The sequence below is a fragment of the Diprion similis genome, chromosome 2 (assembly GCF_021155765.1).
Source record: "Diprion similis isolate iyDipSimi1 chromosome 2, iyDipSimi1.1, whole genome shotgun sequence".
In the NCBI taxonomy this organism is placed as follows: Eukaryota; Metazoa; Arthropoda; class Insecta; order Hymenoptera; family Diprionidae; genus Diprion; species Diprion similis.
The window spans coordinates 8,017,574-8,043,893 of record NC_060106.1 but is presented as its reverse complement, the minus strand read 5'-3'; the positions used below and the strand labels follow the sequence as shown (position 1 = coordinate 8,043,893).

The following is a 26,320-nucleotide window of genomic DNA, read 5'->3' as shown; positions in this document are numbered from 1 at the left end:
AAGCGATCGCGGACCCTCTCAAGCAAGCAGGCATGCATAGAGACTCACAGCATCGATATCATAAGCAGTCAATCAAGCATCTCTGTTTTTGGTCGACCTCCTCGGCTGAGATGTTCTCCTGATACTAGAAGTAATTTTTCGCTGAAATTTCTCCGATTTCATCAATTCTTAGTCAAAGTATGACATAAGCAAGCGATCGCGGGCCCTCTCAAGCAAGCAGGCATGCATAGAAACTCACAGCATCGACATCGTAAGCATTGAATCAAGCAGTCCCTGTTTTTGGTTGACCTCTTCAGCTTAGATGTTCCCCTGATTTGTTGCTCGCAGCGTATTCAGATTGAGCGCAATCGATTTCTATCGCAAAATCACGTCGATGCGTAGCATCGACGAATTGTTTTCAGCGTTTTTCGAACTCGTCAAAATTTCACCAAAAATCTAAAGGGGTTAGCCTTACTTTTTTCCGAGGGAAAAATCTTTTGTCTCAGAATAGATTCTTATGACCCTTTTTGGACTAATAGGACCCTGAGTCACGTAGAAAACATGTGAAAAAGAGGGTAGGATCGTTAGCTTACAAGTACGAAAAAACACACAAAAATTTGTTCATTTATTGCTTTATTTTCATTCAGGTCATATGAAGCAATGTTATGTATATCATATCCTGCAGAGGTTATCGCAGCCGTACACAGGCGAATGTGAATATTTACTTACAAACTTCAGTATTTACTATCATATTCTACTTTTTACGTACTGCCTTAAGTAATATGTACTCTACTTATTCACCCTACTATAACGGTCAGCTTCATTATGAAATGTTTAATTATTCTCTTATACAAATTTCTTTTATCCAATTCAATATCATTCAGTAACTTGTTCACGTACTTTAAACTGACACCTGAACACTTGTACTCGGATTAAGGCATAATAAATATACTAAAACTGAACTGAAACGAAAATGTGTAGCTATGACTTCTTTTCCATCCTTTTTAATGTTTTTGAACGCCTGTTGCAAATATCGTGTTTTCCGGCCGTTGCTTTCAATCCCTTCAATCTTGTTCGCTGCGAACTGAGATGTATGCAAGAGTGCGCAATCGATTCCTCTTGCAATATCACGTTGGTATAGCGCACTAGGAAATTGGTTCCAGCATCATCTAAAATCATCAAAATTTTGACTGAAATATCACAATGGTTAGCCTTTTCTTAGCAACAAATTCTGTGTCTCTAATTCTCTACGCAGGGAATTGACAGTCAGAAAAAAAGGTCAAATTCATAACAAGTTTTTTTTTTTTACCTTCGAGAAAAAATTGTTGAGTATGAAATTGTGATTCGTAGAAAGTTAATACTGAGGGTTGCTGAATGTTGGAATCAATACTTCAAAAGTTAGTAGAACTCTGAAAATAAAAGGAGTTGAACTTGACGAAGAATGAGTTATAAATTCGCTTGTCGGAATACCCAAAATTATGCTTATGAGAGATGGAATAGTTCCACAAACATGTTATAGAAAACCTTAATGAAAATATATATCTTTAGTCAGTGACTGATATCCATTATGGAAATACATACATATATTCCATGTCACGACAGCACCATGCGCCCGCCGGCAGGTCTTCAGTGAGTGGGGCTAAGTAAACCTGCTACAGCGGCTGACGACAAGCTCACAAGCGCCTCGCTGAAATTCTAAAACTCCAAAAGTGATTCCAGCAAGTTGAGCAATGCGATCGACTTGCTATTAGCTGAATGAAATAGTTTCAATTCTTGAAACGATCAAAACGTTTGCAGCTCAAAGATAACTCTGTGAAAAACTTTCTCAAAATAAAATGAGTATCTTATTGTGATTCTACTGTTGCCTATGAAAGATTTGATATATTCGGGTTATTATAAATGATACACGTTCATGTATTTGATCGAGATTTAGTTTTCCATCGCATAATTGCGACGTACGTATTTCTTGTGCGATATCTTCTGAACTTTTTAATTTCACAGTGACGACGGTATGTTACCAACATTTTGCTTACCATAGTAGTTAGTTGTGAAAAACTTCGTTTACCGACGTGTACTGTTACTTGGTCGATAATACGTCAAAACTGCCAATAACCCCAAACCCGCTGAGGCCCACCGAACTGTGACAAAAAATAAACCAGGACTACGAGTCTTCACATATCTCTAATCAACAAAGATTATCCAAAGCTAAAGATTATTGACGACAATTAGCAATGGACAGTAACTGAAAATATACCCAAAGATCGCTAAAGCTCATTTACGCTGCTCCGCGGGTAAGCCCAGTAGGTAATAATATTACACAATGCTTTTGAGGCTTGAGGACTCACCTGGTAAGATAGAGCTTGTACAACTAGAAATCCAGACGAATCGCGCCCTGTTTTACCAATAACCGAAAACTAGCAGAATATCCTTCAAATGAAATTGAAACACATAAAAAAAAAAAATTGGTCAAGAGGTTCATCTTTTATTCTGAATTATTAGAATTTTTTAAATTCCATTTCATTTTCTTACACTGCGATACACAGTCATACGAAGTTCCTCTAAGCGCATGAGTTGAGCCCATTCCGCTTGACGTTTGGCCTGCACACAGGTTCCATCACGCAAATCTGTTCGGCAGTTGGACATTGGTCTCCATAACCTGGAGGCGGGGGTGGAGGTGTCTGACAGCAGGGATCACAGGGTTGACATGGTGCCGGAGAGCCAGAATCATAGGGATGCTGAGGAGATCGATCTCCGTCCTCGGGTTGAGAGCATTGACGGGGAGGCGGATAGGGGGTGCAGCAGGGGTCACAAGGCATGGCACACGGCTGACAAGGGGGGATGCAGACCGGCTTGCAGTCAGCTTCGCACACGTACTGCATCTCGAAGGGTAGATCGTTTCTGACGGTCAGGCACTTGCCTTGGATTAGGTAGCAGTAGGCAAGCGCCAGGACTGGATTGCCGCTGTAGGGAAGGTCGTGTGGCTTCGGAATGTGGGGAGCAACGTCGACGTGGGTATATTTCAGGGGAGAACAGCTACAGGCACCATGCTGGAAATATTTCCACTTATTAATCCCTGAAGTGGCAAGAATTACGACGGGGAAGTTATTTTGTTATCGATTTCATCGCTTATTAGACACTCTTGTGGGATTTTCGATTATATACTCTCCTAATGTTCCCGTCATAGCAGGCGTTTTCTAAGTTTTTTGCACAATGTCTGCTGACGTAGAATCTATACTTTGAGACTTTACCCGATTTCTTATTTTGCGATAAAACGTATAGAAACACTTCTATACTTTCAAGGCAGTCAAGTAGTATTTTGTTTCAATAGTACATTGACTTTGATTTCAAATAATAAATGATACGATGATGATTTTCTCGCTTCTTAGTTTTAACCCTAGTTGAAGTATTTTTTTTATTTGCTTGCTCAAGCGGTTTATTGAAGCTACTTTAGTTTCATTCAAAACTGAGTGAACAATAAGTGATCATATTGATTCAGGACACATTCAACAAGTTTCGAATATACAGCTGCAAGTTTTCCAACTCGATAGAAAACTTGGTTTCACTAGCTTTAGCGGAGATCGTCTGATGAAAGTTTTTAAAAAAGAAACGACGTCGTATATGTAACAGTAAAACCCTCAGCAAGCAGAATATATTTGTTCAACTGTAATTAAATTCTGCACATGAATCCACATGTTCCGGCAGGAGGCAAAGAGTAAGGAAATTGCGAACACAAATACATTAACAATACTCAGAGAGTACCGTTAATGAATACACAATGAATTTTACCAACAAGAGTAAGAAAACGCTAAAGTGGAAGTCCATTACGTTGGTCACATTCAAAAGAATTCGTGGAATGAATTAATCAAGTGAAATTTAATGCGTCGTATTAAATTTAAAATTCCGCTCCTCATCCACGAAAATCACGAATGCGCGGTGCACTTATGAATTTTCAGAATTTTAATTTAGTCAACCACGCAAAGTTTTTACATCTCCTGTTCTCAATTCTTACATTTTCATTCATGCAAAAATTTTCAATTCGGCAATACGAATTCACCACCCTAGAGTAAGGGAAAAGGGATGTTGATAAAAAAATCTACGCTGCATCATGATATCCCATTTATAAAAGCTTAATATCGATATCCGAATAAACCATGTTAACAAGTATATAGTCACTTAAAAAAAATACAAAATTATTTTCAAAATCAATAATTCTCTCGGTAAATGCCCAACTATTGCTAATTTAAGGAACAACCAGACTTTGTTAAATTCAGGTTATTGGCACAACGAATTTCCGCACTAACGAGAAGTAGCAGACTCCAGTACAATTAGCCTCTCTGCTGTGTTGTAGAGTGATACAAGTATCTACCTGCAGGTAAATTTATACAGTACACATACCTCAAGGCGTTGCAACAATCATGAACATGCAATCAGGTTCACAAACTTAGTTATGGTAACCAGAGTCCCACAAAGGTGCGAAGCAAAAGCACTCTGCAAAAGTACATCGAACTGTCTAGCTGGAACCTGAACTGATAATCGGTGAAACGCCTGATAAATAAATCTGACATAAAATGCATCTCCAAATTGAACAACAGATCGTAAAACCCACATAAATCTTGATCCCAGGGAAACACACACTGCATGGGTCACGTGCTTTTCGGATTGGAAATCTGGTAATTGGGATTGCCATGAAATATACATCTCCTGCGGACGACTACGCGAGACTTTGTAAAATGCATGAGCTTCTATGGGCACGTGAACACTCTGATCACGTGACCGGAGAATGAAAGGAAATTGAAGAGGAGTATTAGCAGGGTTGATGTAGGCCGAGATGGGTCGGGAACCAGTCTGGTTTAGGACGTTCTTTACGTACAGCGAATCTTTTCCGAGAATGGATGATGCAGATAATCCGGCTAAAATGAATAGGGTAAATAAGACAGATGATATAAAGGCTGGCGTGAAATAATTAACGGCACTGATGTACCGGCGAAGACTTGATGAATCAAACTAGGGATTTGGAAATAAAAGAAAGGACATGAACGTGGTACTAGATTCCCGGCAATAAAAACGCACAGCAGGCTTTCAATTCTTCAAATTTTTGACGGACGCTCTGAAAAACAACAAAAGAACAGTCTAGTTTGATCGTATTATTTCTCAGGACTCTTTGGGTCGACTCCGTTGTCTGACTCGTCTTCCAGAGAATCGAACAAGAACTGTTTAGCTAGTGCCAATATCGGCGCACCAGTAGAATGGCTGGGAAGAGCACCTGCACTTGCAGCAACGTCTAGGTGAGTGTACTTCAGCGGTTTTTCCGACGCAGTCCCATGCTAAAAGTCAACGCGGATTGCATTCCGTTTAGGAACAATGATTTCGGGATTGACAGTACTTGGCAAATAAGGTCATTACGAATGCTCTCACCTTGTCCAACCCAGAAGTCATAATCAAGAAGGCACCTGGGCCCTGATGGCCTCTCTCGAGTTGTGAGCTTGGCTTATTTTCGGCCTGCAAAACATCGTCACCCTCTGCTCGTCCCTCGTGAGACTGGAAGTCTTCTCTTCGTAACCGTGATATCTCGAATGGATCTCCCATTGTATCACCTGACGCCTGTAACTTCTCAGCATTGCTGACCAGCCTCGAAACAGCGTTATCCATGGCGATCTGTGCGGTAATGAAAAAATAGACTAAAATAAGTCAACTGACGATGTAGCATGCTGAATTACAAATTTTCATAACAAAGAGACAATTCGTGCGTTACTTCATTCATCAATGATTTAAATAAATTTGTTCTCGATTCGCACCACAAATACACTAAGAATGAGTCGTATATTGGAGAGTTTTAAGTTTTATCGAAACGTGTGTACTTTTATCAATATTGCATTCCTTCGGATATACAAACCCAAAGTGAGCACTCTCTTAATGAAAAATGCTTCGTGTGAATCGTCAAAATTCAATTAGCTTTATTAGGGATTACAGACCCTCATATTGATTCTGACACATTGAAGATCACCGGAGTCGTTTGCTGCTACTTCTTTAACATAGGAAACAGACGTCATTGGTGGCCTTGAACGTATCAGAATCAATCCGAGGCTCTGTAGAAGCAAGGGGGAAAAAAATATAATAACGGAAGAAAAAAGTAAACTATGTATGATGTACCGAGTATCCTTTTCCTGCCGATAGAACTGCGTGTCCGGTGAGGGTGGCGACGGTGAAAATGTGTGGATTGACGGAGCACAGAGCCATTTCTTTGATGTGGCAGAGTGCGTCAGCCATTGCCATGCGTCCTTCAGCATCTGTGTTTCCTACACGAACTCTTACCCCGGATTTTGCGGTAATGACTTCGTCAGCTACGTAAGAATTTTCACCGACACTATTCCTGACGACGCAAAGAGCAGCGACGACCTTCACCGTCGGTGGTTGGAGCAGATTTACAACCTACGTATAAGGAAGAATTGATTCATTGGTTGGTTTTTTGTTTGGACGATCTAAGTCGTGGAGTATGCCGCATTTACAATCAGCACTTGACAAATATTTCATGATTAGTAATTTCCAAATGAATTATCGAGTGAGCTCATAGTCACTAAAATGTAGTAAAACGCAGAATTTCCTCACTAGCTGAGTGTTTCGCTGAGTAAATTAAACGACTTGTTCTCGTTCATTACTTCCGATTAAATCCCGGATCGCGCTCTAACGAGCACAAGGACTTGGGAGTAATTTAACAAGATTAAACACTACTTATTTTCCAGTATCATGCATACGGTGACGATCCTTTTTCGTTACACTTGCAGCTCAGTTCAGTGATCGATATTCAATCAACGGTTTATGAGCATACTAGTTGTACCATGAGATGAAAAATAATTGCAATTTACCTTATATTAATCAAAGTTGACTAGAAATACCAATTTTCACGCGATTGTTGAATCAAAAAGCAAATCAGGAAGCGTGAAAAGAGTCTTATATTTCTTTGCTGTAAACAGCCAGTCTTTGTACTTTACTTGCACTACCACCTAATGTGTTAAAGAGTTCAAAGGTCCATGAGAGTTGATTTATCACGCTTATGGAAACACCAGAAATCTGATTCTACCGCACTGTCGTACGTTGCAGAATGATCTCGCTGGAGCATGAGCCAAGTGTTTGGATCGCGATCACCATGCAAAAGATACTTTTTATTTGAAGAGCAAGGTGACCAATAACTGTATTCAGTGCATGCAACTATGCTTCTAGATGTATCTTATTTTAGCTGACCTTGCACGTGTTAAGTTAAGTTATATTACGGCGATGAGAATGCAAATGTTGCACTATCAGATTGTCAAAGTTCCACATACCAACTTCTGGGACGAAACCACACATAACAAGAGGTACAGCACCAAAGCTATCAATATTGCACTGCCTTTAAGCAATAAGTCTAATGTAACGAAAACAAAGCGACGAACCTGCATAAAACCTGCACACGCAGCTGCTCCGCATTTATCTCTTGACATGCCAGACATAGAACCGCCGAATTTGATGTCCGTACCTCCGGTGTCGTAGGTGACCCCTTTGCCGACGAACAGAAGCGTCTCCAAGACACAGGCGGGATTCGGTGGCTCGTAGGTCAGGAATACGATTCTGCCAGCGTGTCTGGGAATCACTGAAGCTGCTCTGTTCACACATGCAAACAGAGGGTATTCCTGGAGCAGGGTATCCTGGTCGCATATTACTTGGACTGATACGTTGGACCCGCAGAAGAGCTCGGCTATGTATTCCTCCACCCTCGGCGGTGCCATGCGCTCCGGATCTGCGCCACCTGCAGGATTCAGAATATGTAAATTGTTCTCAAATATTCCATTCAGATGCAGATAACACATACTGCGAGAATAACCAACAGTCGTGAAGAAATTTATTGAAGAAAATATGTCACTTTTGATATTACTATATCATATTTATATAATATATTTCCGAGGATCTGGTGTACGATATAATAACAGATTTGCAATAGATGCAACCATGGAAGGCCTAATGCAGCCATTTGTAAGTAGATTCTAGAAAAGATCCACTGTGGCAGTTTTATCATGTGTTCATTCTACACTTATAAGTCGTGCGTTTCAATATCGAATGAATTTTGCACTGTACTGTAATTCACGTATCATCGTGCAACCACATGGAAATTGTATTGAATAAGAGTTATCGAAACAAAACTTCTTGAATGGTGAAAAGAATTTGAATCTTCAAGTACAATTTCTTTCTCTTTACGAATTTACCGTTAACCATCTTAAAGGTAGACAAGCAAGGATTGTTCACCGAGCATTGCCGGGTAGCTGTACCTGTGAACTTGTTGGTTATTTATTTTACCTTCGAATAAAAAATCGTTGTGAGTATTGTATAGTGAAGCATTCGACGGTTGAACGGATATCGCAAACCTGTCATTAGTTTTTTTTTCACCACATTGCTTCTGGGGATACGTATACTATTAATAATTCAATTTCAGAGTTGACGTATCCGCTTGAGAGCTTTTACAAAATGACTTCCAGTCATTTCGTGATTTAGTTTGTTACTGACAGCCTGATTCAGTCCTTCCAAAAAATTTAGCTGGATTTTGCAAGTTGTGCAGTTTTAAACTATGTTTTTCAAACGATTTTTGATATATCATCACTAAAGTACAGTTACATATATATGTTGTACACATAATATTAAAGTAATATTATATTCAATATGTTTCTCCGTGAAACTCTCCAGAATCCTTTACATTTTCATGGCAAATTCTTTGGCGTAACTTGTGGAGTGTATTTTTAAGCGTACATTAAAAATAATGGAACTGACGAAACGAGAGTAAAACCCAGGTAGATTTCAGGAAGCATAATTACAGACGGCTTACAGAGTTTTCAATTGGTGTGCAGCAGACTGCACCAGTGCCCATTTAAACAAATCCATGTAGCTATTCTGCGATTTCATCTCTGAAAATGAAATGAAGAAACACTGGGTGTAATGCAGTGTAGAAAATCCATAACGCTCTATGAGTAGAATGGAAACCAGGGTTGATTTTAATAGCGACTTCCGGGACGAAAGGAAAATGAGTAATGGTAGCATTCCCTATTTTGGCTGGTCCTAGTTTATACTAGTTATCGCGACGCACGCCGCGCCGGCGTGTCGATAGAAATTATCAATATTTACGTGACTCGAGGAATATTCATTGATACAATGGTAATACCAGTGAAAGAAACTGTCTGAGGATTCAAATACATACTTCCATTAAAAGGAAATAAATGGTTTCTGTTCTGAATAGGCAAAGAAACGCCTTCACAATTTTATTGTATTTCAGTCGATAAGAAACTCTAGTCGTCGTGATATTGGCACAAAGTCTGCTATGTTAAATTTCAATACCTGCATTATATTCAATGGAATACGCCTTCAAACTTGTAACATTAGGATCAGAATGAAACATTCACAGCGCCAGTTTCAACCGAATTAAAAATGATGAGGTTGACTCCGTTACAATACCATGGGAGACCCTATAATATGTTCTAATTGGTTCCACACGGATGTGTGCCTTGAACACTACATTTTATTTTCGTTTTTTAACTTTTTGAAATGGTGTTTATTATTTTAACGACGGTGTCAGAATTTTCTTGATGGATTTAAAACGTTCTCTTACCTTTTTGAGAAATTGACTTAAAGTGGAGCTTATCATTTGGTTGATTATTTGGATTTGTCTGTACGTAAATTTTTAAGAAAACATATCACTTCCCAAGCCTTTTCTTATTATTGTGTTCACTAAACTTTTTGGAATCAAATTGTTGTTGAAGGTGTCAGCGAAGAAGCAATTTGGAATGAGGATTACGTTGGAAGCAAACTTCTTTCCAGTTAAAATAGTAGCAGTAATTTTGTAAGCTTGGAGTAGAATACTTCAGTGGATTCACACAGTATGACAATTATTTCTCGTAAGTACAGGCACAGTGTCCCTCAGGTCTGATAACAAAGGGTTGTTTTTCGACAAGGTCGGATGGTGCGAGGAGGCGCGTCCTAATACGATTGAAACGGTCATGCAAGGGATTCGACAAAAGAAATTTAGCAACGCCACGATAAAATAAACAACACTCTATAGACACTCAGGAGGGAAGAAACAATTATGTTTCGGGGTAGATTGATGACTGGATTCGTGGCGTTCCGGGAGAGTGAGTCGAGGCCCCTGCAGAGTCTGAGGACCTTGCAGGGCGAAAGAAGAAGAAGAAGAGCTGCGGAGTGCGGGCTCACGCCATTGTGCGCTACACTCAATTAAGGAGTAAGGGAAAACTAGCTTTTTGCTCAGTTGTATCACCGGGTGGAGACAGGAGGCCGAAGGGATAGATGACGGGGTTGGAGGGTCGAAGGACAGATAACGCCCTCTTTTGTGCCGAGGATGCTCCCGGTGCCCACGTTACAAAGTCCCCGTAGTTCGTTCATCTGGTGGATGATCGTCAGTCGAGGAATGCCGCCCCAGTCACGTAGTGTTTTAGTGACCAGTTAACTAGAGTCGCGTAGCCGAGGTCTGCGAGAAAGGAGGTCGAAGACGAGGAGGAGGGCGAGTTTCCCAAGGGTCTAGCTAATGAGACGCCATGTTTGATCGGAATGGCGGTTAATTTCAAATAGCAAAAGCTGACAAGTCACGATCAACTTATCCAATTGTGAAAATTAAACAAGTGCATCGTATAAATCACGGATACAAACAACAATCGAATATGCTTTTTGTCGGGAAATATATGTACTTTTACAGCACAATAATGACGACAATAATGCGAGTCTGGATTTGATTAAAAAATGGCGCAATTAATCAGAGAGATAAAATGCAGTGACCAGATCCTCTCTATAAAGGTACGTTCTTGGTTCGAGGAAAACTTTCCAGGGAAATACGAGGACGCGGGAAGAAGGGTTAGGCGGAGGAAGGTCGATGATGCGCGATGCATGCACCCAGCCACAACGTGTCGTCGGCACTTACCGATATCTCTTGCAACGTATCTTCCGCTCTCCAATGCAGACGCCAACTTGACGATACCCTGGAGCTTTTTACTGCATATTGGACTCCAAACGGCCAACTGACACGCCTTGTAGCACCTGTCGGGGCATATTTCTCGTACTTCCAAGGGCTGTGATTTGAAAATTTCAAAACATTTATTAGACACGTTTATCAAATTATCTGGATCTTGTAATGTTGTCATTTATTTTCAGTCAATATACGCTAATTTGTCAGCTAATATCTTGTCTGTGATTTTTTTTTTTTTACGAGATTGAACTTAGTAACGTTACTGTAACGAAACATTGTGGAAAAAATCACTAGTTTCGTAATTTAACAATCATATTTAAGGATGTAAGATTTCGAAGTATGAGTATTTTATTTTATTGTAATTTACTATATTTTCATAAATTAGGGTCTTCTTTCATAACAGAGGGGGTATCTTTGTAAATTGAAACTAATTGCAGTACGAGAATTCAATATCAAGCAAATTGATTTACAACAAATGCACATTATAACAAAGGAAAAAATATTTGACGCGTTTCCTTTTCTGTTCAGAGAAAGCTTAAATTGTTCTACAAAACAGAAAAATTGATATAAAAAACCTTTCAAAAATCAGATATGTATAAGGGAGTACGCTGTGGATAATGTTTCAAAATTGACAAACGGAGACAGATAACCGAGTAGAAAGAACGAAACAAATGGCTTTTCGCCTCAGGCTAAATTAGGATAATTATTTTCGCGTGTACTTGGAACTAGGCTGGGACAGAATGAAAAAAGGCACCCGCCAGTCTCCACGATTTCCGTTGGTATATGGAGATGAGATAAGGAATATATTTGAAACGCTCGGCATTTACCAGGGAGAGGCAATTTCGTCACTGAGGACAAGTTCAGCATTAGTATTTCTATATTTCGTACGACTCGAAATCCCTCCCGTCCGGATTAGGATATTTGCCAACTAATTCCAGGCACCCAGTCTATTTCACTCTGCCCCCGTGTTTCGCTCGAGGCTACAGCACAGCAGCCCTTCGCATGATCGGGGCAGTATCTCCGGCAAATATTACCCCAGCCATCTGCATTACGGGGGTAAATTCCACCTTGTGTTTCTCACAATCAGGGGAAAGCGGAACGTTGCAACAGGGGAGGGGTTGTTAATTGAGAACAGGTTCACCAGCTTTCGACCGAGACCAGGACGAAGCTTTAAGGGGATGCCCTCGTCGATTTCGACGTTGACGTATATATCTCCGAATATCTAAGTCCACGTATCTCAAACGCAGAACAGGGCTTAGCAGCTCCACTATATACGAAATTCTGAACAAAAATACCGCCATGCAATTTCATTTGACGCAGATATAAAGAAATGTATTAGAGTGTTTTAGTTTGACAACGTCGAAATGGACGAGGGCACCCCCTTAAGGTTGTTCAGACCAGAGAGCAATGTGAAGATAAAAAGCTAAATTTTTTATATGTTATTAATTGCTAATAAATACATGTAAGATAGTTTTTTCAGAAAGATCTGATGTACAGTTTTGGTGTAATTAATAATAAAAATTTTGATATTTAACATGTAGTCAATAGGGATACTTGGGTAAAATACACATTTTGTAATACAATTTAACCACAACTACTGAAGATAAAAATATAAATAACTGTAATTTATATTAATCAATTCTCGTAGATTACGCAAACATTATAAAAAAAAATGTATTCTGACGTGAGTTTTGTGAATATTCTATCGTATCGTATTGTGATATCTCAATGATCGAAAACTCACGAAATATCAGTCAGCCATACTTAAATTATTATAAAGTGTACATACAAGCAATTTAAAATTTATAAATATCATATTTGTACAGACAACGATCGTTACACCCGTGGCCATATTCAGTTGTATTATTATTTTAGATTACATGTGACGTCGCGAAACTCAGCAGCTTCTGGTATTAGCAAAATCTATCTAGTAAAGTCAACACAATCAAGTCATTTATGGTCAAACACCATCAAATGAGCCTCCTATTATCAGTAGCATATCATTTCTTTGTCGTTATTTAAGGTTGCATTTGATATATGTAGGATTAATTGCGTTAACGATAACTTTACTGATTATAATAATTAATTGACCGGCTTGCAATCTTTACGAAATGGTATTACTGTGAAGATCTTATTTTTCAGAATCTTTCTGGTTGTGGTACACATTTTTTTTTCGTAGAAGGGATTGAAATATTGTTGTTTCGTGTGGTAAATAGTTAAACTCAATTTTTTGGTTGCTCTAACTCAAGGGTTTGGCAGATTGCATATAGACCCTAAGAGATTTACTCTGATAACGCAACTTTGATTGTAAAAACTAATCATTATTTTTGAGAGGAACGATGCCTTTCGCAAAGTCAACAGTTTTAAAATTTGACTTGATTAATGGAAAAGTTTTGCCCAAATTGCGTGAAATTTATTTACAGCAGGATTAAAAGAGAGAAAATATGATAATCCATAAATAATACAACGGATCATCACGGAACCAAGCCAAAACTCACAAAGGCTTTATCGATAGCTTAAACTAAGTTATAACCAAGCTTGTCTACGGATCATCACCCTTCGAGCACTAAGTCACGCTTTGTAGGTTTAACGAAGCATCACTTTTCGTCAGTGCGGTGTAAGGATTCGGTTTACAGAACTTGGCGTAACAATAGCTGCTTTCTGGTATTGACCAGAAGAGAAATTGACGTCATTCTGAAGGTGTGTACTCTGCAAAATCTAGTCAGGAAAAATTTTATTTTTTCCGCAACCTTTGACAGTGCTAACGTAATTATAATTTTAGCTCATTGAAGATTATTGTAACACTTTAACTGCCGATGGAAAACAAAAAATTGTAAAGATACTTGAATAAATTTACTGTTAGCTAATAAAGACACATGTATAAAACTCAAGTTGTTCATTATTGTTTACTGTATGTCATAACAAATATGTCTGTCGACTAGCTTTAAGTTACTTCAGTGAAATCTATATTCAGATTTTTTTTCCTACAATCGCCGTTTAAATTACTTGGCTGTACCAAAGCGCGGTAGAACATCAGGGAACAGGTTTATCTTGGCACCAGCAATTTGGGGCAAATCCCAGTGGGAGAAAAAGGAATGGGAAAGAATTCGCAATTGCGCCTTTGAGAATAGTCCACTTCAACTGGATTTATATTCTTATATTCCGTATTCAACTGACGGTTGAAAGAATGAGAATCTTACAAACAAACAAACATGTGATAGATATACAACATACAAGAAAAATTATATTCCCAAAAGCATATGAATAGAAGATACTGGAATTATGAATAGAAGTATTTCAAATCGCTTCAAAGTAATTAAAAATCTGGTACATCTAGTTAATATTTTATTACTCGTAATAAAAAAAACACACATTTCGAAATTCATGTTGTTCGTGTTCGGTTCCTCTGGACAGAAAAAGTACCGTTAATGCTTGCACGATGAAGAAAAATTATGAGTCCATTGATATAGGAAAACAGCTCATGCACGGGGTGTACGTTATGTTTTGTCGACTTAAATTGAAAGAAATTAGGAGTTTTGTGAGTGAGAATAAATGATTTTTGTGTATTACATTTTCCGTTCTGAAATTAAATGTTTACTTCTGAATAATCACTCATATATTACCTGTATCGAATATGTTCAATATATTTATAATGTGTCAAGATTTCCAATTGCGATTCTTCAAGAGTGTAACAACTATTGTATCTTATTGTAGATGACTAAAGCCATCTATTTGGATTTTCATACCTAATAGCAATACTAATCTGTATTAAAGTATGCTAGTTTTCACGGTGAAAACCAAAACATGTTAGTTTTCGTAAGAAATCTGAATCGTGCTAGTTTTCGCATAAGGCTTCGGTATATACCTGCATAAAACAGATTTCTGCGACGTCAGTTACGTTTGCAAAAAAACTGCCGAAACTTGTTAAGCTGTCAGAGCACAGGCTTCTGCATGATAAAGTCAAAGTACTGCTATTGAGTGAAAAACTATTTTTCTGCTAGTTTTCTTTTTTTTTCTATCTCCTCCACTTTTTACAGCGTATATCCAGGAGATGTTCAGTCAGATATACGGGTGAGTTATATCGTTGACGAAATCAAATTACCAGTGCAGCAGACATCACGAATCCCGTTCTATATACATATAATATATACGTATGTGGATATACGTTTGACGCAAAGCTCGGCGTTTCCCATTTCCCGTGAGCAAATATCCAGGACTTAAGTCGAAGCGCGTCTATTATCGTATAAAATCGATACGAAAACTCGCGCTGTGTGATCTGCACGTGAGGCGCAAAGTGGACCACCGCAATAGTCGACGCAAACTACCGTTGCCTTCCCTCATTCACCGCGATGCATTTCACAGGGTATTTTATCTCACTCAACTTTGACGCAAAAAGGAATGAAAAATTATGAAAGACAATTCAAGATATTATGACAAGGAGTATCACATGACTTGATTGAATCGGAAGCCCTGGTTTGCGGCAGTAGTGATCGCGGAATGCGATTGTTAAATTCATTCAGGTACGATTGAATAAATTAATTTCGTATCACGGAATTTAATCTATCGATTATCATATTTCTTATTCGATATGAAGCTGAATGGATTTCAGGAGATCGATGCTTGTCAACTTATCGTAACAGGATATAGTTGAGGAAGAAATGTTTTGCGAAAAAATACTTTACTAAACAGAACGAATCAAGTAAGCCGATAATCTTTCTCTCTCGTACCTATATCTGTATGCATAATCCACACTCATTTAAAATTTTTATTCGAGTCAGGTAATTATTTAAAACCGCCCTATTCGTTTGACTTCTTGCGTATATTTTCAATATTAATTTAATACATCTGCTACAAAAATTCAGATTGTCTAAAGTATATTTTTGCCTATATTATTAAAACGAATTCAGGGCAGTCGAGTTAAACTTAAAAACCGGGAAAAGAGCCTGGGATTTTTATTTCTGGATTCTATAAGTGTTAAATTAAAAATTTTCGAAAACTCCAAAGTGCTTGTAGAGTATTTTTTGGAATTAATTTTTCGATTTTCAGCTAACCTATAACTTTCGTAAAATATGAAGTCATGACCATTCTCGCAATTAGCACTGTTTAACTTCAATAGATCAGCTCGAATTAAAGTCACGTATGTCCAAATGAACCGGAATGCCTAAAGCTGCTGCCATAGGTATGCACATTGTATCCAACGTACACGGGAAATCCCCCAGCTTATTAATGTCAAAGGTTTGCAAGCGTCTGCAGCTCAAGTTCGAGTTTACGCTAATCCCGTGAACTCGGTTCTATATATAATTACGATTTATAGACCAAATACGAGCCTGAGAAATCGTCGCCGCACACCGTTGAGGGTTTATTCGCGAAACAAGCACCGTGGCCACGGGTGGTACAAATTGAGAAGTTTATTTTCATTTCTGCAGAAAGCAATAGCAATAGCAATAGCAACCTGTGACTTAGCACCTATCATATATACAGACAGACGTTTCCAGCTTTCATTATCCGACTAAAATGCGATTGCTATTCGTAAAACAAAATAACAGGTTCACAATTTATAAACTGACTAAACAGACGATGTTAGATTTCAACTATAGTATGATCGTGATATTTTCACTTTTCTAAATCCTATTCATTCATGATTTTTACTTTTAGTAACCTATTTTTGGGGCATTTCATTACATTTCGATCAAGATTCTGAGTCGATATCTCAAATAGGTTTTATAATTGTTTGTATCTCGAAGTAAATAACGGAAAACGCAATCGCAATCTTTTTTCAGAATTTTTTCTCCAAGCGTATCTGAAGTATGATTTAAAATATGAAAACAATCAAAAGAATCTTATGAATATAAGATATATATATATAATCAAATTAAGATGTATATAATCAAATTTTTGACACTTGTTTGAAGATAGAAACTGCATAAGTTCGAAAGATTAATAGAAATAAAAAAAAATTATTACTATTTGATTGCATTTTTGACATAAGAATGAACATAAAAGGTTATTATAATATTCACCGAAAAATGTCTATTTAAAGAGTTACAGGGAATCAAATATATTATGACAATAAAAATGCAATCCAATGATATATTAACTTTTATTATTTTTCTTATTTATCTTTTGAAATTATAAAATAGATTTTTTGATACACCTTTGAAATTATGAAATGTCCATCTTTCTATAGGTGTTAAAATTTTTTCTATATTTCGTAAGATTTTTCTGAATTGTTTCAAATTTGAGAAAGTTTTTAAATTATGTTTCAAAAACGCCAGATCAAAAAATTCTGAAATAATTACAATTCCGTTTTTCCTCATGTACTTTCATCCAAAAAATTATAAAGCCAATTCCACACATCGACTTAGAATCCTAATCGAGCTGTCATGGAATGCCCCGTTTACTGTTGAGACCTGACAGGCTGCCAAGTTTCAAATATCTAGAACACTCCATTCTTTGGATAATCGTAAGCTACAATGGGTGTTCTCCTTTTTAGCAGATTGCGGAGCTTTATGTTGAAACTATCACGTGATCGCACATTTTGTGAAGAAGAAAGAGACTGGCCTGCATGTAGTTTTAAGGCAGGTAAATAGTCCCTGGTTCTCTCAATGATTGCGTCAAATTTTTTTCTTGACACACTAACGAGAAACACTGTTTGGTGCCCCCCTTCGAATTCGTTGCAATTCACGTAAGTTTTAGAACATTGAAAACTACAAGACAGGTATTTTTTGATAGGCGGATAAACGGTTCAAAGGGGCAAAGACGACTCCGAAAAGTGGGTATCTAACGGGGTGATTCCTTGACACGCGTGATGAATTCGAATGAAACCAACGCTGAAATGTTTCATTCATCACTAGAGACATTTCCAAAACCGAGAAACCACCCCATTGGTTGCCCATCTCTGGGGGTCATTTTCATCCCTTTAAAACGTTTTTCCACCAATGAAAAAAACACACATGTCTTTTGATTATCAATGTTCTACAGCATACATGACTTGCAACGAAATCGGAAGAGGATACCAAACTGATGTTTCTTGTCAGAGACATGAATAGTAAAATATAATTTTCTACAGTTGTAAAAGCTCCGTTCAAGAATTTTCGTACTATCTTTCGTGTTATTTACGAATTTTCGTGTTATCTTGGGCATTTGACTATGTTACATATTATACGTATATTCAAAATAATGGTGGCTTTATTAGTGTCCATTAGTTATAATACTAACCTGTGAATTATTTATAATCCGCGTCCTCGTTTGTATTCATACATAAGTACCTAATAATGTTTTTGAATTGTGAAGACTTACTGAAATTACTCTGCAAACTCAAAATACGTGGACGCAGATATAGTTGTTGTAAGGAAATGAAAAACTGGGAATTTCCACGATCCGGAAATGGTGAGGTCCGACATAACGATCAAATTTGAGTATTAAAGACGTGAAATATTTACGCTAATCTTGCAGATATTTTCTTGGAATTTGATCAATATATAATACAAAACGAGATACAAAATAAAAAACTTGATCGCTTACCACGTACAGGCCTTCCAAGGCTCCAAGGAGTGTGACAAGTTCCACGTTGTCGAAACGGATATCCGGGAGCAATACAAGGAGAGGACATCGCACGCCAGCTTTCAGGGCTCTGTGGAAATAATACGATTGAAAAGAAAAAAGTAGAGGAAAAAAAAGATCAATGAAGTGCAGAAATCGGGTAGTGGTCAAAAAGTAGAATCTCCAAACAACAAAAGGGTTCAAATCCTTCACACATCCGAAAATCTAATACAGTAATGTAATGGTATAAACCAAAATACAAAATCGTCAGTGGGCACGAGAATGTATCAACACAAAATATAGCGTTATCAGAACTTTCGATTTCTATACTATATCTTTCGATATTCTGACGTTTATATACTTCGACTTTGCAAATTTAGAAATTCTGTGAAATTAATTCCCAGGTCATCGAAACTTCTGATATATTGAGACCCTTTTATAACGTAGCCGTTCTACTTTTTGACTCCATGCTCGTTAAGAATGAAAGGAGATCGAAGATTTCTGATGGTTACGTAAACAGGACCGATGTGCTGCAGCCGATAGATAAAAGCTGCGGGGCGGGGTTGAAGTTTCGAAATTAAAAAGTTCCGAAAAGTAAGGTTTCAGTAGAGCAAAGTTTCGATAGAGTCAAATTCCGAGAGTTGAAATATACCCACGCAGCGTAGTTTACTCCACGAGTGGGAGTGAAAAATCAGAAAAACCGAAAAGCAAAATCACTAGTATTCCGAGCGTAAAAATATCGAAAATCTGAAGCAAAGAAAGATGAATGTGGTGAGATTTCACCAAGCCAGAAATTCATAGAACTGAAAATATCAGATCATCAAGAATTTCGATGTTTCAGATTTTGGAATTTTCTCATTTTCGCACTCTCGGAACTTGGACTTGTCGGAGTTATGCTCATTCGGCATTTTGTCCTTTCGGAACTGTAAGCGTCGGGTTCCGAAACATTTGAAACTTTGATGTTTCGTCAAAGTGTGATTTCTTTACATCAAGTTTTCATAATACAGAATTTGACGGTTTTGGAACTTTTGAAATTCGAAATTTCAACTCCGTGCCAAAACTGCGCGATGACAATCGCTGGCAATTCGTAAAACAAGAGAAAGGATTCTCCGCTGAGGCTGACAATGAGAGCCGGCGTCCGTGTAATAAAATCTAAAGAATACGACGATTTCTTCGTTGGTATATGAAGCACACATATACTACACGTATAATACATAATATACTATGCCAGGTCAGGCTAGGCTAGGCCAGGCCAGGCCAGGCACAGTAGCTGTCGGGGCTTGGCTCCCTCAAGGATTCAGGTTTGATAATTTATGGAACCGGAGAAGATCTTCAAGTTTAAGCTCCGCGTCGTTCCGAGTCTCCCCCACTCGGCCAAGGTAGGTACACGATTCCACGTGTAGATCAGGTGAGCTGGCACATGCACACGCCGAAGAAGATACGACTTCGCTCGCTATCTCTTGTCTTCCGTTTTCCGTCTTTCCTGCAGCCCGGCTTCCTCGTGAGGATGGACCAGGTCGCGAGGGATGTGAAGTACATAGACATACACGTGTACATATATGCCTATATACCGGGAATGATAAGGAGGTAGTTAGAACGAAACTACATGGAGGAGTCGACTTGAACGGCGAAGCGTTCCTGGCATATTTATTAGCCCGCTGCAGGAGTTGCACAGAAGGACAGGCTGCAGTCCGAGCTGGGAAACGTCGTTGAAATATAAATACGACTCGATCCCACCCCGAGAAAGATCCGGCGTTAGATGAGACAGACTAAGTTGGTGTGCGAAGCGAGATGATTTAACCCACTTTGTTATTCTAACGACTTTATACTGAAAGTCCGGGGTTCTTCACGCTAACCTGTTGGCTTTTCGAAATTTTAATGGTCTTATACACATCAATATTGTCTGTATGTTGTAATGGCCAGACCTCGATATAATCCATCACTTTTCTTTTCAAATTTTAAATAAAAAAGTTTGACCAATAATGACACGTATCTTATCTGCAATTACGATCATCGTACGCCTGAGAAGCAACATCTGAGATTTCCGGTTTATTCACAATCGACAAGTGGAACATGGTGAAAAAATAGAACAAAGGAGGGAAGACTTCAAATTGATCTCAATTGTTGCCGTAACTCGAGTTGATTTTTAAGTAGGCTGCCTCATGTTAAACGAACAGAAGAAATGGCGTTCAACTTGTCGTTTAATCCTGAAGTTCCAAAAAAGTGCGGTTTTTAGTACTTTATTTTCAAATTATTCGACCAAAATCGAAATAAGTACGATCCTTGACAATTAAAACATGATTGACTTGAAAGCTAGAGTAGGTTCACTGGAAAATTGTAATTTTTCGATGACTACATCAATCAATTAAAATCTGTGCTCAAAATTCTGACCGTTTTGGAATTCATGTCAGTAATTTTTCGTTATCAATCTGACGTACTGACTCGGTCGTCAATTATTACGAGGTGACTGAATCTGTTTTACCCAGCATAACGAAGCTAACCATATTTGTCCACTTGAGACCCGTTGCCAAAATACACTGATGGAACTTCATAGAAAACAGTTTTGTGTCAACAAATATTAACGAGCATTACCTACTTGTATTATAAAGAAAATGGAGTATGAAGACAACTTATGTACCTACTCAGTTTTCAAATGAGTAGTTGGAAAAGATCTCAGACTGATGTTGATCCTAAGTTTCCGTCCTCTGACTTTTTCAGTCTTGTGGTTCAGAGGTTAATTAAAACTGGTCAAATCCGTCAAGATTCTTGATCTTTTTGCGGGATGTTTATCAACTGGTATAAGAGTAAATAGCTAAATAGAGAAGTTGTGGAAAGGATCGATCCCTTAGAGAATTTTAAGCGATAAATTGACATTAACTCCCAATTGCATTTTCGTGCTGAAAATGTATGATGGAAGCGAAAAGAACTTTGAGTATGAATTGAGCGTTGAAAAAATCTGCAAAAGCGATAACCTACTGGTAACAATCAGCTGTCAAAATTGATGTAGGTAATATTCCACGAAAAATAATCAATCACTTTATGAGGTCAAACTTCGTGAAGTTAATATGATAACGAGTAGCTATCACATCGTGATTTTACAACCTTAGATCTGTATAAAATTCGATAAACCACAATCTAAGTAGCAGTGTCTTCTTTTAACTTTAACCTCGCATGTAATTTTGGCCACCGACTAACCCTGCATTGCCAATGATACGACTCGGAACTGGTTCCGCAAAACCGGATGTACCTTCTTCTTAATCCTTCTTACATCCTTGAAACATTTTTTGGTAGCTGGAGTATGAATATCGTGCTGTGCACGTATAATTTGTATCAGACTACGACGTAGTGTTGAATTAACAACCCCGGCCAGTGGTAACTCTAACAATCCATTAATTCTAGCAGAAGATAAAATGAAACATCGCTACCTTTAGTTTACTCCGTACTTTCCTTTATATGCACAATACACATGTGCAAGGGAGTAAATTTACTGTGTGGAAATGGCGGGCATGGAGTGTCTAAAGTGGTCAGCATAGTTTGCCAGTAATCAATCACCTCTTGTGAAACTTCGGGAAGGATGTTGCGAGTTGAGGAGAGTTGGCATGCCTGCATTTATACAACTAACTACCTACCCACCACCCTAGTTTCCGTATTCAGAATGTACCAAGTGAAGTGGTGTCGGTCGATTGACTACTTATTGCGACTTTCATTATTTTTTTTAGCCCATTTCCGGTCGAAAACAGCATGAAATTATAGCAATAAAAGCAAACGCGAAATTGGATTCGAAAGTTCACAAAAACCTGTATTACTGTATCACGGACACTCTTCAATGGCTTGTAGATCGAGTAAAACAAAATTCTCCAAAACGGTCGAGCTCAAAAGTCCAGAAGAAATTACAGAAGGTTTCCTTGACTTTGTAATATGTGAAAGATGTTGTTCGTCGAAAAAGAGACTGAGTTGGCAGAGATAGCTTAACATAAGCGTGATGTGATTAGGAGTCGTAGACTTTTCGCAAACCTTTTGACCCCCTCGGTAGCAGCCTCGGCGAAACTTCTTACGTCATGGTAGTCCATGTTGAGTGGACCCGTCGGACTGTAGATCAGCCGTTTCGCTGGAAGGTTGATTGGCAGCACGGCACCGATAATCCCCAGGGCTGAGTCGATCTGGGCTGCACAGTAGAGAACAGTCTTGAAGGGCTCCGGCTCGTCGAAGCCCGGGGCGCTTCCTGAGACTAGGATGATGCCGTCGTAGTCGCAGCTGCAGAGATTTACCTCGATCTTTAGCTGACAGGGCATCCATCTGAAACAGTCGACGGAAACGGCGTGAGTTTAATTTTATATTAAATTAAGAAGAAACTTTTGCCAGTCTGAACCGGCTCGAAAATTGGAAGTTTGTATATACGTATATATACGTATACTGTATATACATATATAGAGCGTAAAGTAACCTACCATCGAAAATGAGGTTCTCGAAACTTTATAACACCTTTTAAAACAGAAGCCATTAGCTTTTCTTCGTTTCTTTATACCTATAGGTACTTGGATATTTTTTCGAGTTTCCAACGCGTTGGTTCGCGTAAGTTATGATCGATTCTGAGCGAAGTGGAAAGACTGCGGGATTTAACCCCCTCTCCCACTGCACCCCTTTTTGCTCCATCCCATCAACCTTTGGCTGGATACAAACGTCCCTATTTCTCTCGGGACATTATCCGTACCCATAATGCACTCGTAATTCCACAATTTTTCTTTCTCTCTGAGCATTGTCCAGTCTGACAACCAGAAGTAGAACTAGACTGCCACAACTATCAATCATTTTGACGAGACGGAAAATTTCGCTAACATTATTTCTGTCAACCACTTTGGAAAATCTTTTTTTGTCGACACTTTGGATTTAAATTCTACTTTAACGACGTCCATCGTACGAAAATTTCTAAAATTCAATGTTATGATTAACATTTTGAGATGCTCAACTAATACAGAACAAATTTGTTTCGTAAAAATGAAAAGATACATCATGGTTCTTCACAATTTTGTCAAATCAATTGTTTTTTTGATGGTTACGTGTAAATCCAGAATATACGCAGAATTATTTGGTTCGGTATTTACTTATTCGAGGAATCCGTCAATCAAGTAGGTATCGATACAAGGGTCTTTCGGTACGATGTCAATATGAGAATAGAAAGCGTGGATTAAGCGTGGACTCAATTATCCTGGTCAAACTAGAACATCTTGATCTTCCAGCTTGCCTACCATCCCGAAATCATCCACGGAAATACGATAGGGTGACATTACGAAACCCCCAATATCTCGACGCAGTTCTAAACTTACACGACCAAATATCACAGACAGACAACCGAATATACCGTCCATTTTATTCATCGATGAATCTAGTGGCAGCCAAGCTGACTGCGGTAAACTGGACTGTAACAATGATCTGGGCTTGGGTACAGAGGTTAAAAAGTTTAAGAGTATCAGACACTTACTGTTGTGGCCTTTTACCCAACCTCAAATATCAGCTAAAGTTAAGAGAAAATAAAAAAACGATGAAGGCTGTCTCACAATTACTGCTTGATAGAACCAGTTGGTCGTCAACTGTTTTCATTTTCAATGTCTTTCAAGATTCAAATATCCGACCATTAATTTTATGCAGCACAACAAAATACAGTTTACGCAGCAGAAACATAGAATTTGAAATGAAAAGGACACGATCGTTCATGTACTCACGCAAATGTGTATACCTTTTCACGCAACTGTTAATAGTTAATACCCCTTTGATACAAATCACCATTCAAAATACAACAATTGGAGAATTTCATCGAAGACTGATCGTGAAATCGACTGACACGCAAAGCGATGATATCAATACCGATGACTGAATAGTTGGCAGTTACTCGGAACCGAAAAAAAGCGAAAGGTATCGAAAATATTCAATGTCCATTACCACTTGAAAAATTAATTCTAATTGAACCTATTTTGTATGTCGTACATTTCACTGTAAATTGTATATCCAGTCTGATTGACAATTGAAGTTGGAAACGAAAATAAAACAAACGAGTGACTATAGACTTGGGAATCACTTAGAAATCGTCTGCAATTTGGAATTGATTACAAATGTTACAGGAATGCATGACTATCAGTGACTTTCAACTGATTTCTTGTGTGAGTAGCTCTGTTTAAAAGTGGTTAGTTGACTTCACTGCTTCTGTGACGAGAAATAATCCCGGCGATATGTCACAGAGACGTATCACGTGTCGCGTGATTACGACGATGCTCGTATGCTTTTCCACTCTTCCACGTTCTACCTCAGTTTGAAAGAATCTCATTAATTTTCTTCGATAATATCTTTTAGATAGGGAATTGGGGATTGAAAGTGGGTGGAGGCGTAGGCCATTAGGACGACTGAGAAGCAATCAGAAAGTTTTCTGTGTGACGGGCGACTGGTGGCGGTGTATAACGGATGACGGGAAGAGGGAAGTGCGAGAGGAGGAACGGTCGACATTGGGACGCCAGGACGAGGTTGAAACTTATGGAGCCGAGCTGAGTCGGTCCTCAGTTCCGACAGCCGCGGACAGGTTGGGTTAAGAAGGGATCAATTATGCTCTATCCGAAGAATCTCCCAAGCATCAACGGAAGGACCTCTTCCTTCGTACTCTAGAGCTTCTACTCCAGTCTTTTCATTTCTGACGAACACGACATCCTGCGAGCGGACGTCGTTATAAATGCCAGATGTAGAAAGAATTCAGTTTCCGGCGATAAACAAATAAAATTATACGAAAAACTGCGTGTCATGATGGAAGTCTTGGTACCATCAAAATTTTATCCAGGTCCGGATGTTCGATTCATTCCTAAATCATGATTCGTCTTAGCTGTAATTCCGTTCTATGGAACTTGTGTCATAGGTACCCATATTATCTCCGGGCAGTTGTTTGGGGTTGTCGATTTTTATAAACTTGGGTATCGTCATTTTAAAGCATCACGTTAAAGATCTTAATTTTTGTAATGGAATACTCATCGGTATATTGGATTACAGTCTCATAAGCAAGTACTAGAATAAAGTTGGAAAATCGAGGGGAAGATGCATGCTTGCAAGTCAGAAGAAACTTATTTAATTTTTTTGCTGGGGATTTAAAACACGTATGCAAAATCTCAATTGAGAGATTCCGCGAAATGCATTTTTGATCATGCTTCAGAAATAGTTAAATAAATAAGTGTGAGAAAATTGGAATTGGTTTGATACTTGTTTTATTTTGTGGAAAAATGCATCAACTCCTGTAATTTCAAAGATTCGAATCTAAATATTTCCCAGCATCATCCTTGAAACATTTTCAGCAATTAATGATTTGTAATTGTTTATACAATGGTTTTTCGCACAAGTTGAAATAAAGCGTGTAACCCGCCTTCGGTATTTTAAAACTGCACCTGAAATGGAATGAATGTAATTTTAATAAAATTGTATTCTGGCGCTACATAAAAAAGTTTGGAGGCCGTCATTTGATCTACCAGAACCAAATTGATGAGAATGTCAGAAGAATTACAATACTTTGTCGTATTTTCAATATGGAGAACACGTTCAACAAACTCAGTAGCGTCTCGCGTCAAGTACACCGAAAATAAAAAAAAACAGAATTAAGAAATAAAAGATCAAGAGGCCGCAGAATAAATCAAAGCTAGTTTTGAAAAGTTTGTAAATGTAAGAAATAATGATCAACGAGTAAATAACATCCACACCGATTCATATCTACAATCCATAAATATTGTGATACAAAAATTGTAACGAGTCGATTCACTAATATGAAAAGGAGGTTTTGCTATT

The 26,320-nt window shown here is 38.3% G+C and overlaps 2 protein-coding genes across 2 annotated transcripts in view; both read right to left on the bottom strand.

Annotated features, from left to right (window-relative positions):
- Positions 1 to 2,466: 2,466 nt before the first annotated feature.
- Positions 2,467 to 3,718, bottom strand: LOC124416234 (small proline-rich protein 2H-like). Its single transcript, XM_046897161.1, has 2 exons — positions 3,670 to 3,718; positions 2,467 to 3,052 (listed from the first exon to the last, which is right to left on the bottom strand). The coding sequence occupies exons 1-2, from the start codon at positions 3,716 to 3,718 to the stop codon at positions 2,538 to 2,540; spliced, it is 564 nt and encodes a 187-aa protein (XP_046753117.1). The 3' UTR covers positions 2,467 to 2,537.
- Positions 3,719 to 4,294: 576 nt separating this feature from the next.
- Positions 4,295 to 26,320, bottom strand: part of LOC124416590 (putative aminopeptidase W07G4.4) — a 35,196-nt gene continuing 13,170 nt past the window's right edge. Inside the window, exons 2-8 of the mRNA XM_046897796.1 lie at positions 22,526 to 22,807; positions 18,494 to 18,602; positions 10,925 to 11,072; positions 7,407 to 7,759; positions 6,130 to 6,408; positions 5,395 to 5,634; positions 4,295 to 5,303 (exon numbers count right to left, since the gene is read on the bottom strand). Of these exons, the coding sequence (XP_046753752.1) occupies positions 5,124 to 5,303; positions 5,395 to 5,634; positions 6,130 to 6,408; positions 7,407 to 7,759; positions 10,925 to 11,072; positions 18,494 to 18,602; positions 22,526 to 22,807 (1,591 nt within the window). The 3' untranslated portion in view covers positions 4,295 to 5,123. The remainder of the gene's footprint in view (positions 5,304 to 5,394; positions 5,635 to 6,129; positions 6,409 to 7,406; positions 7,760 to 10,924; positions 11,073 to 18,493; positions 18,603 to 22,525; positions 22,808 to 26,320) is intronic.

What these genes read in the sequence shown, in the direction of transcription:
- LOC124416234 (XM_046897161.1), bottom strand. Translation starts at nt 3,718, where the DNA reads ATGTATTTGTGTTCGCAATTTCCTTACTCTTTGCCTCCTGCCGGAACA. An exon ending in TTTGCCTCCTGCCGGAACAT is followed by an intron (nt 3,053 to 3,669) that starts GTGGATTCATGT and finishes TTGCCACTTCAG; the next exon opens with GGATTAATAAGTGGAAATAT.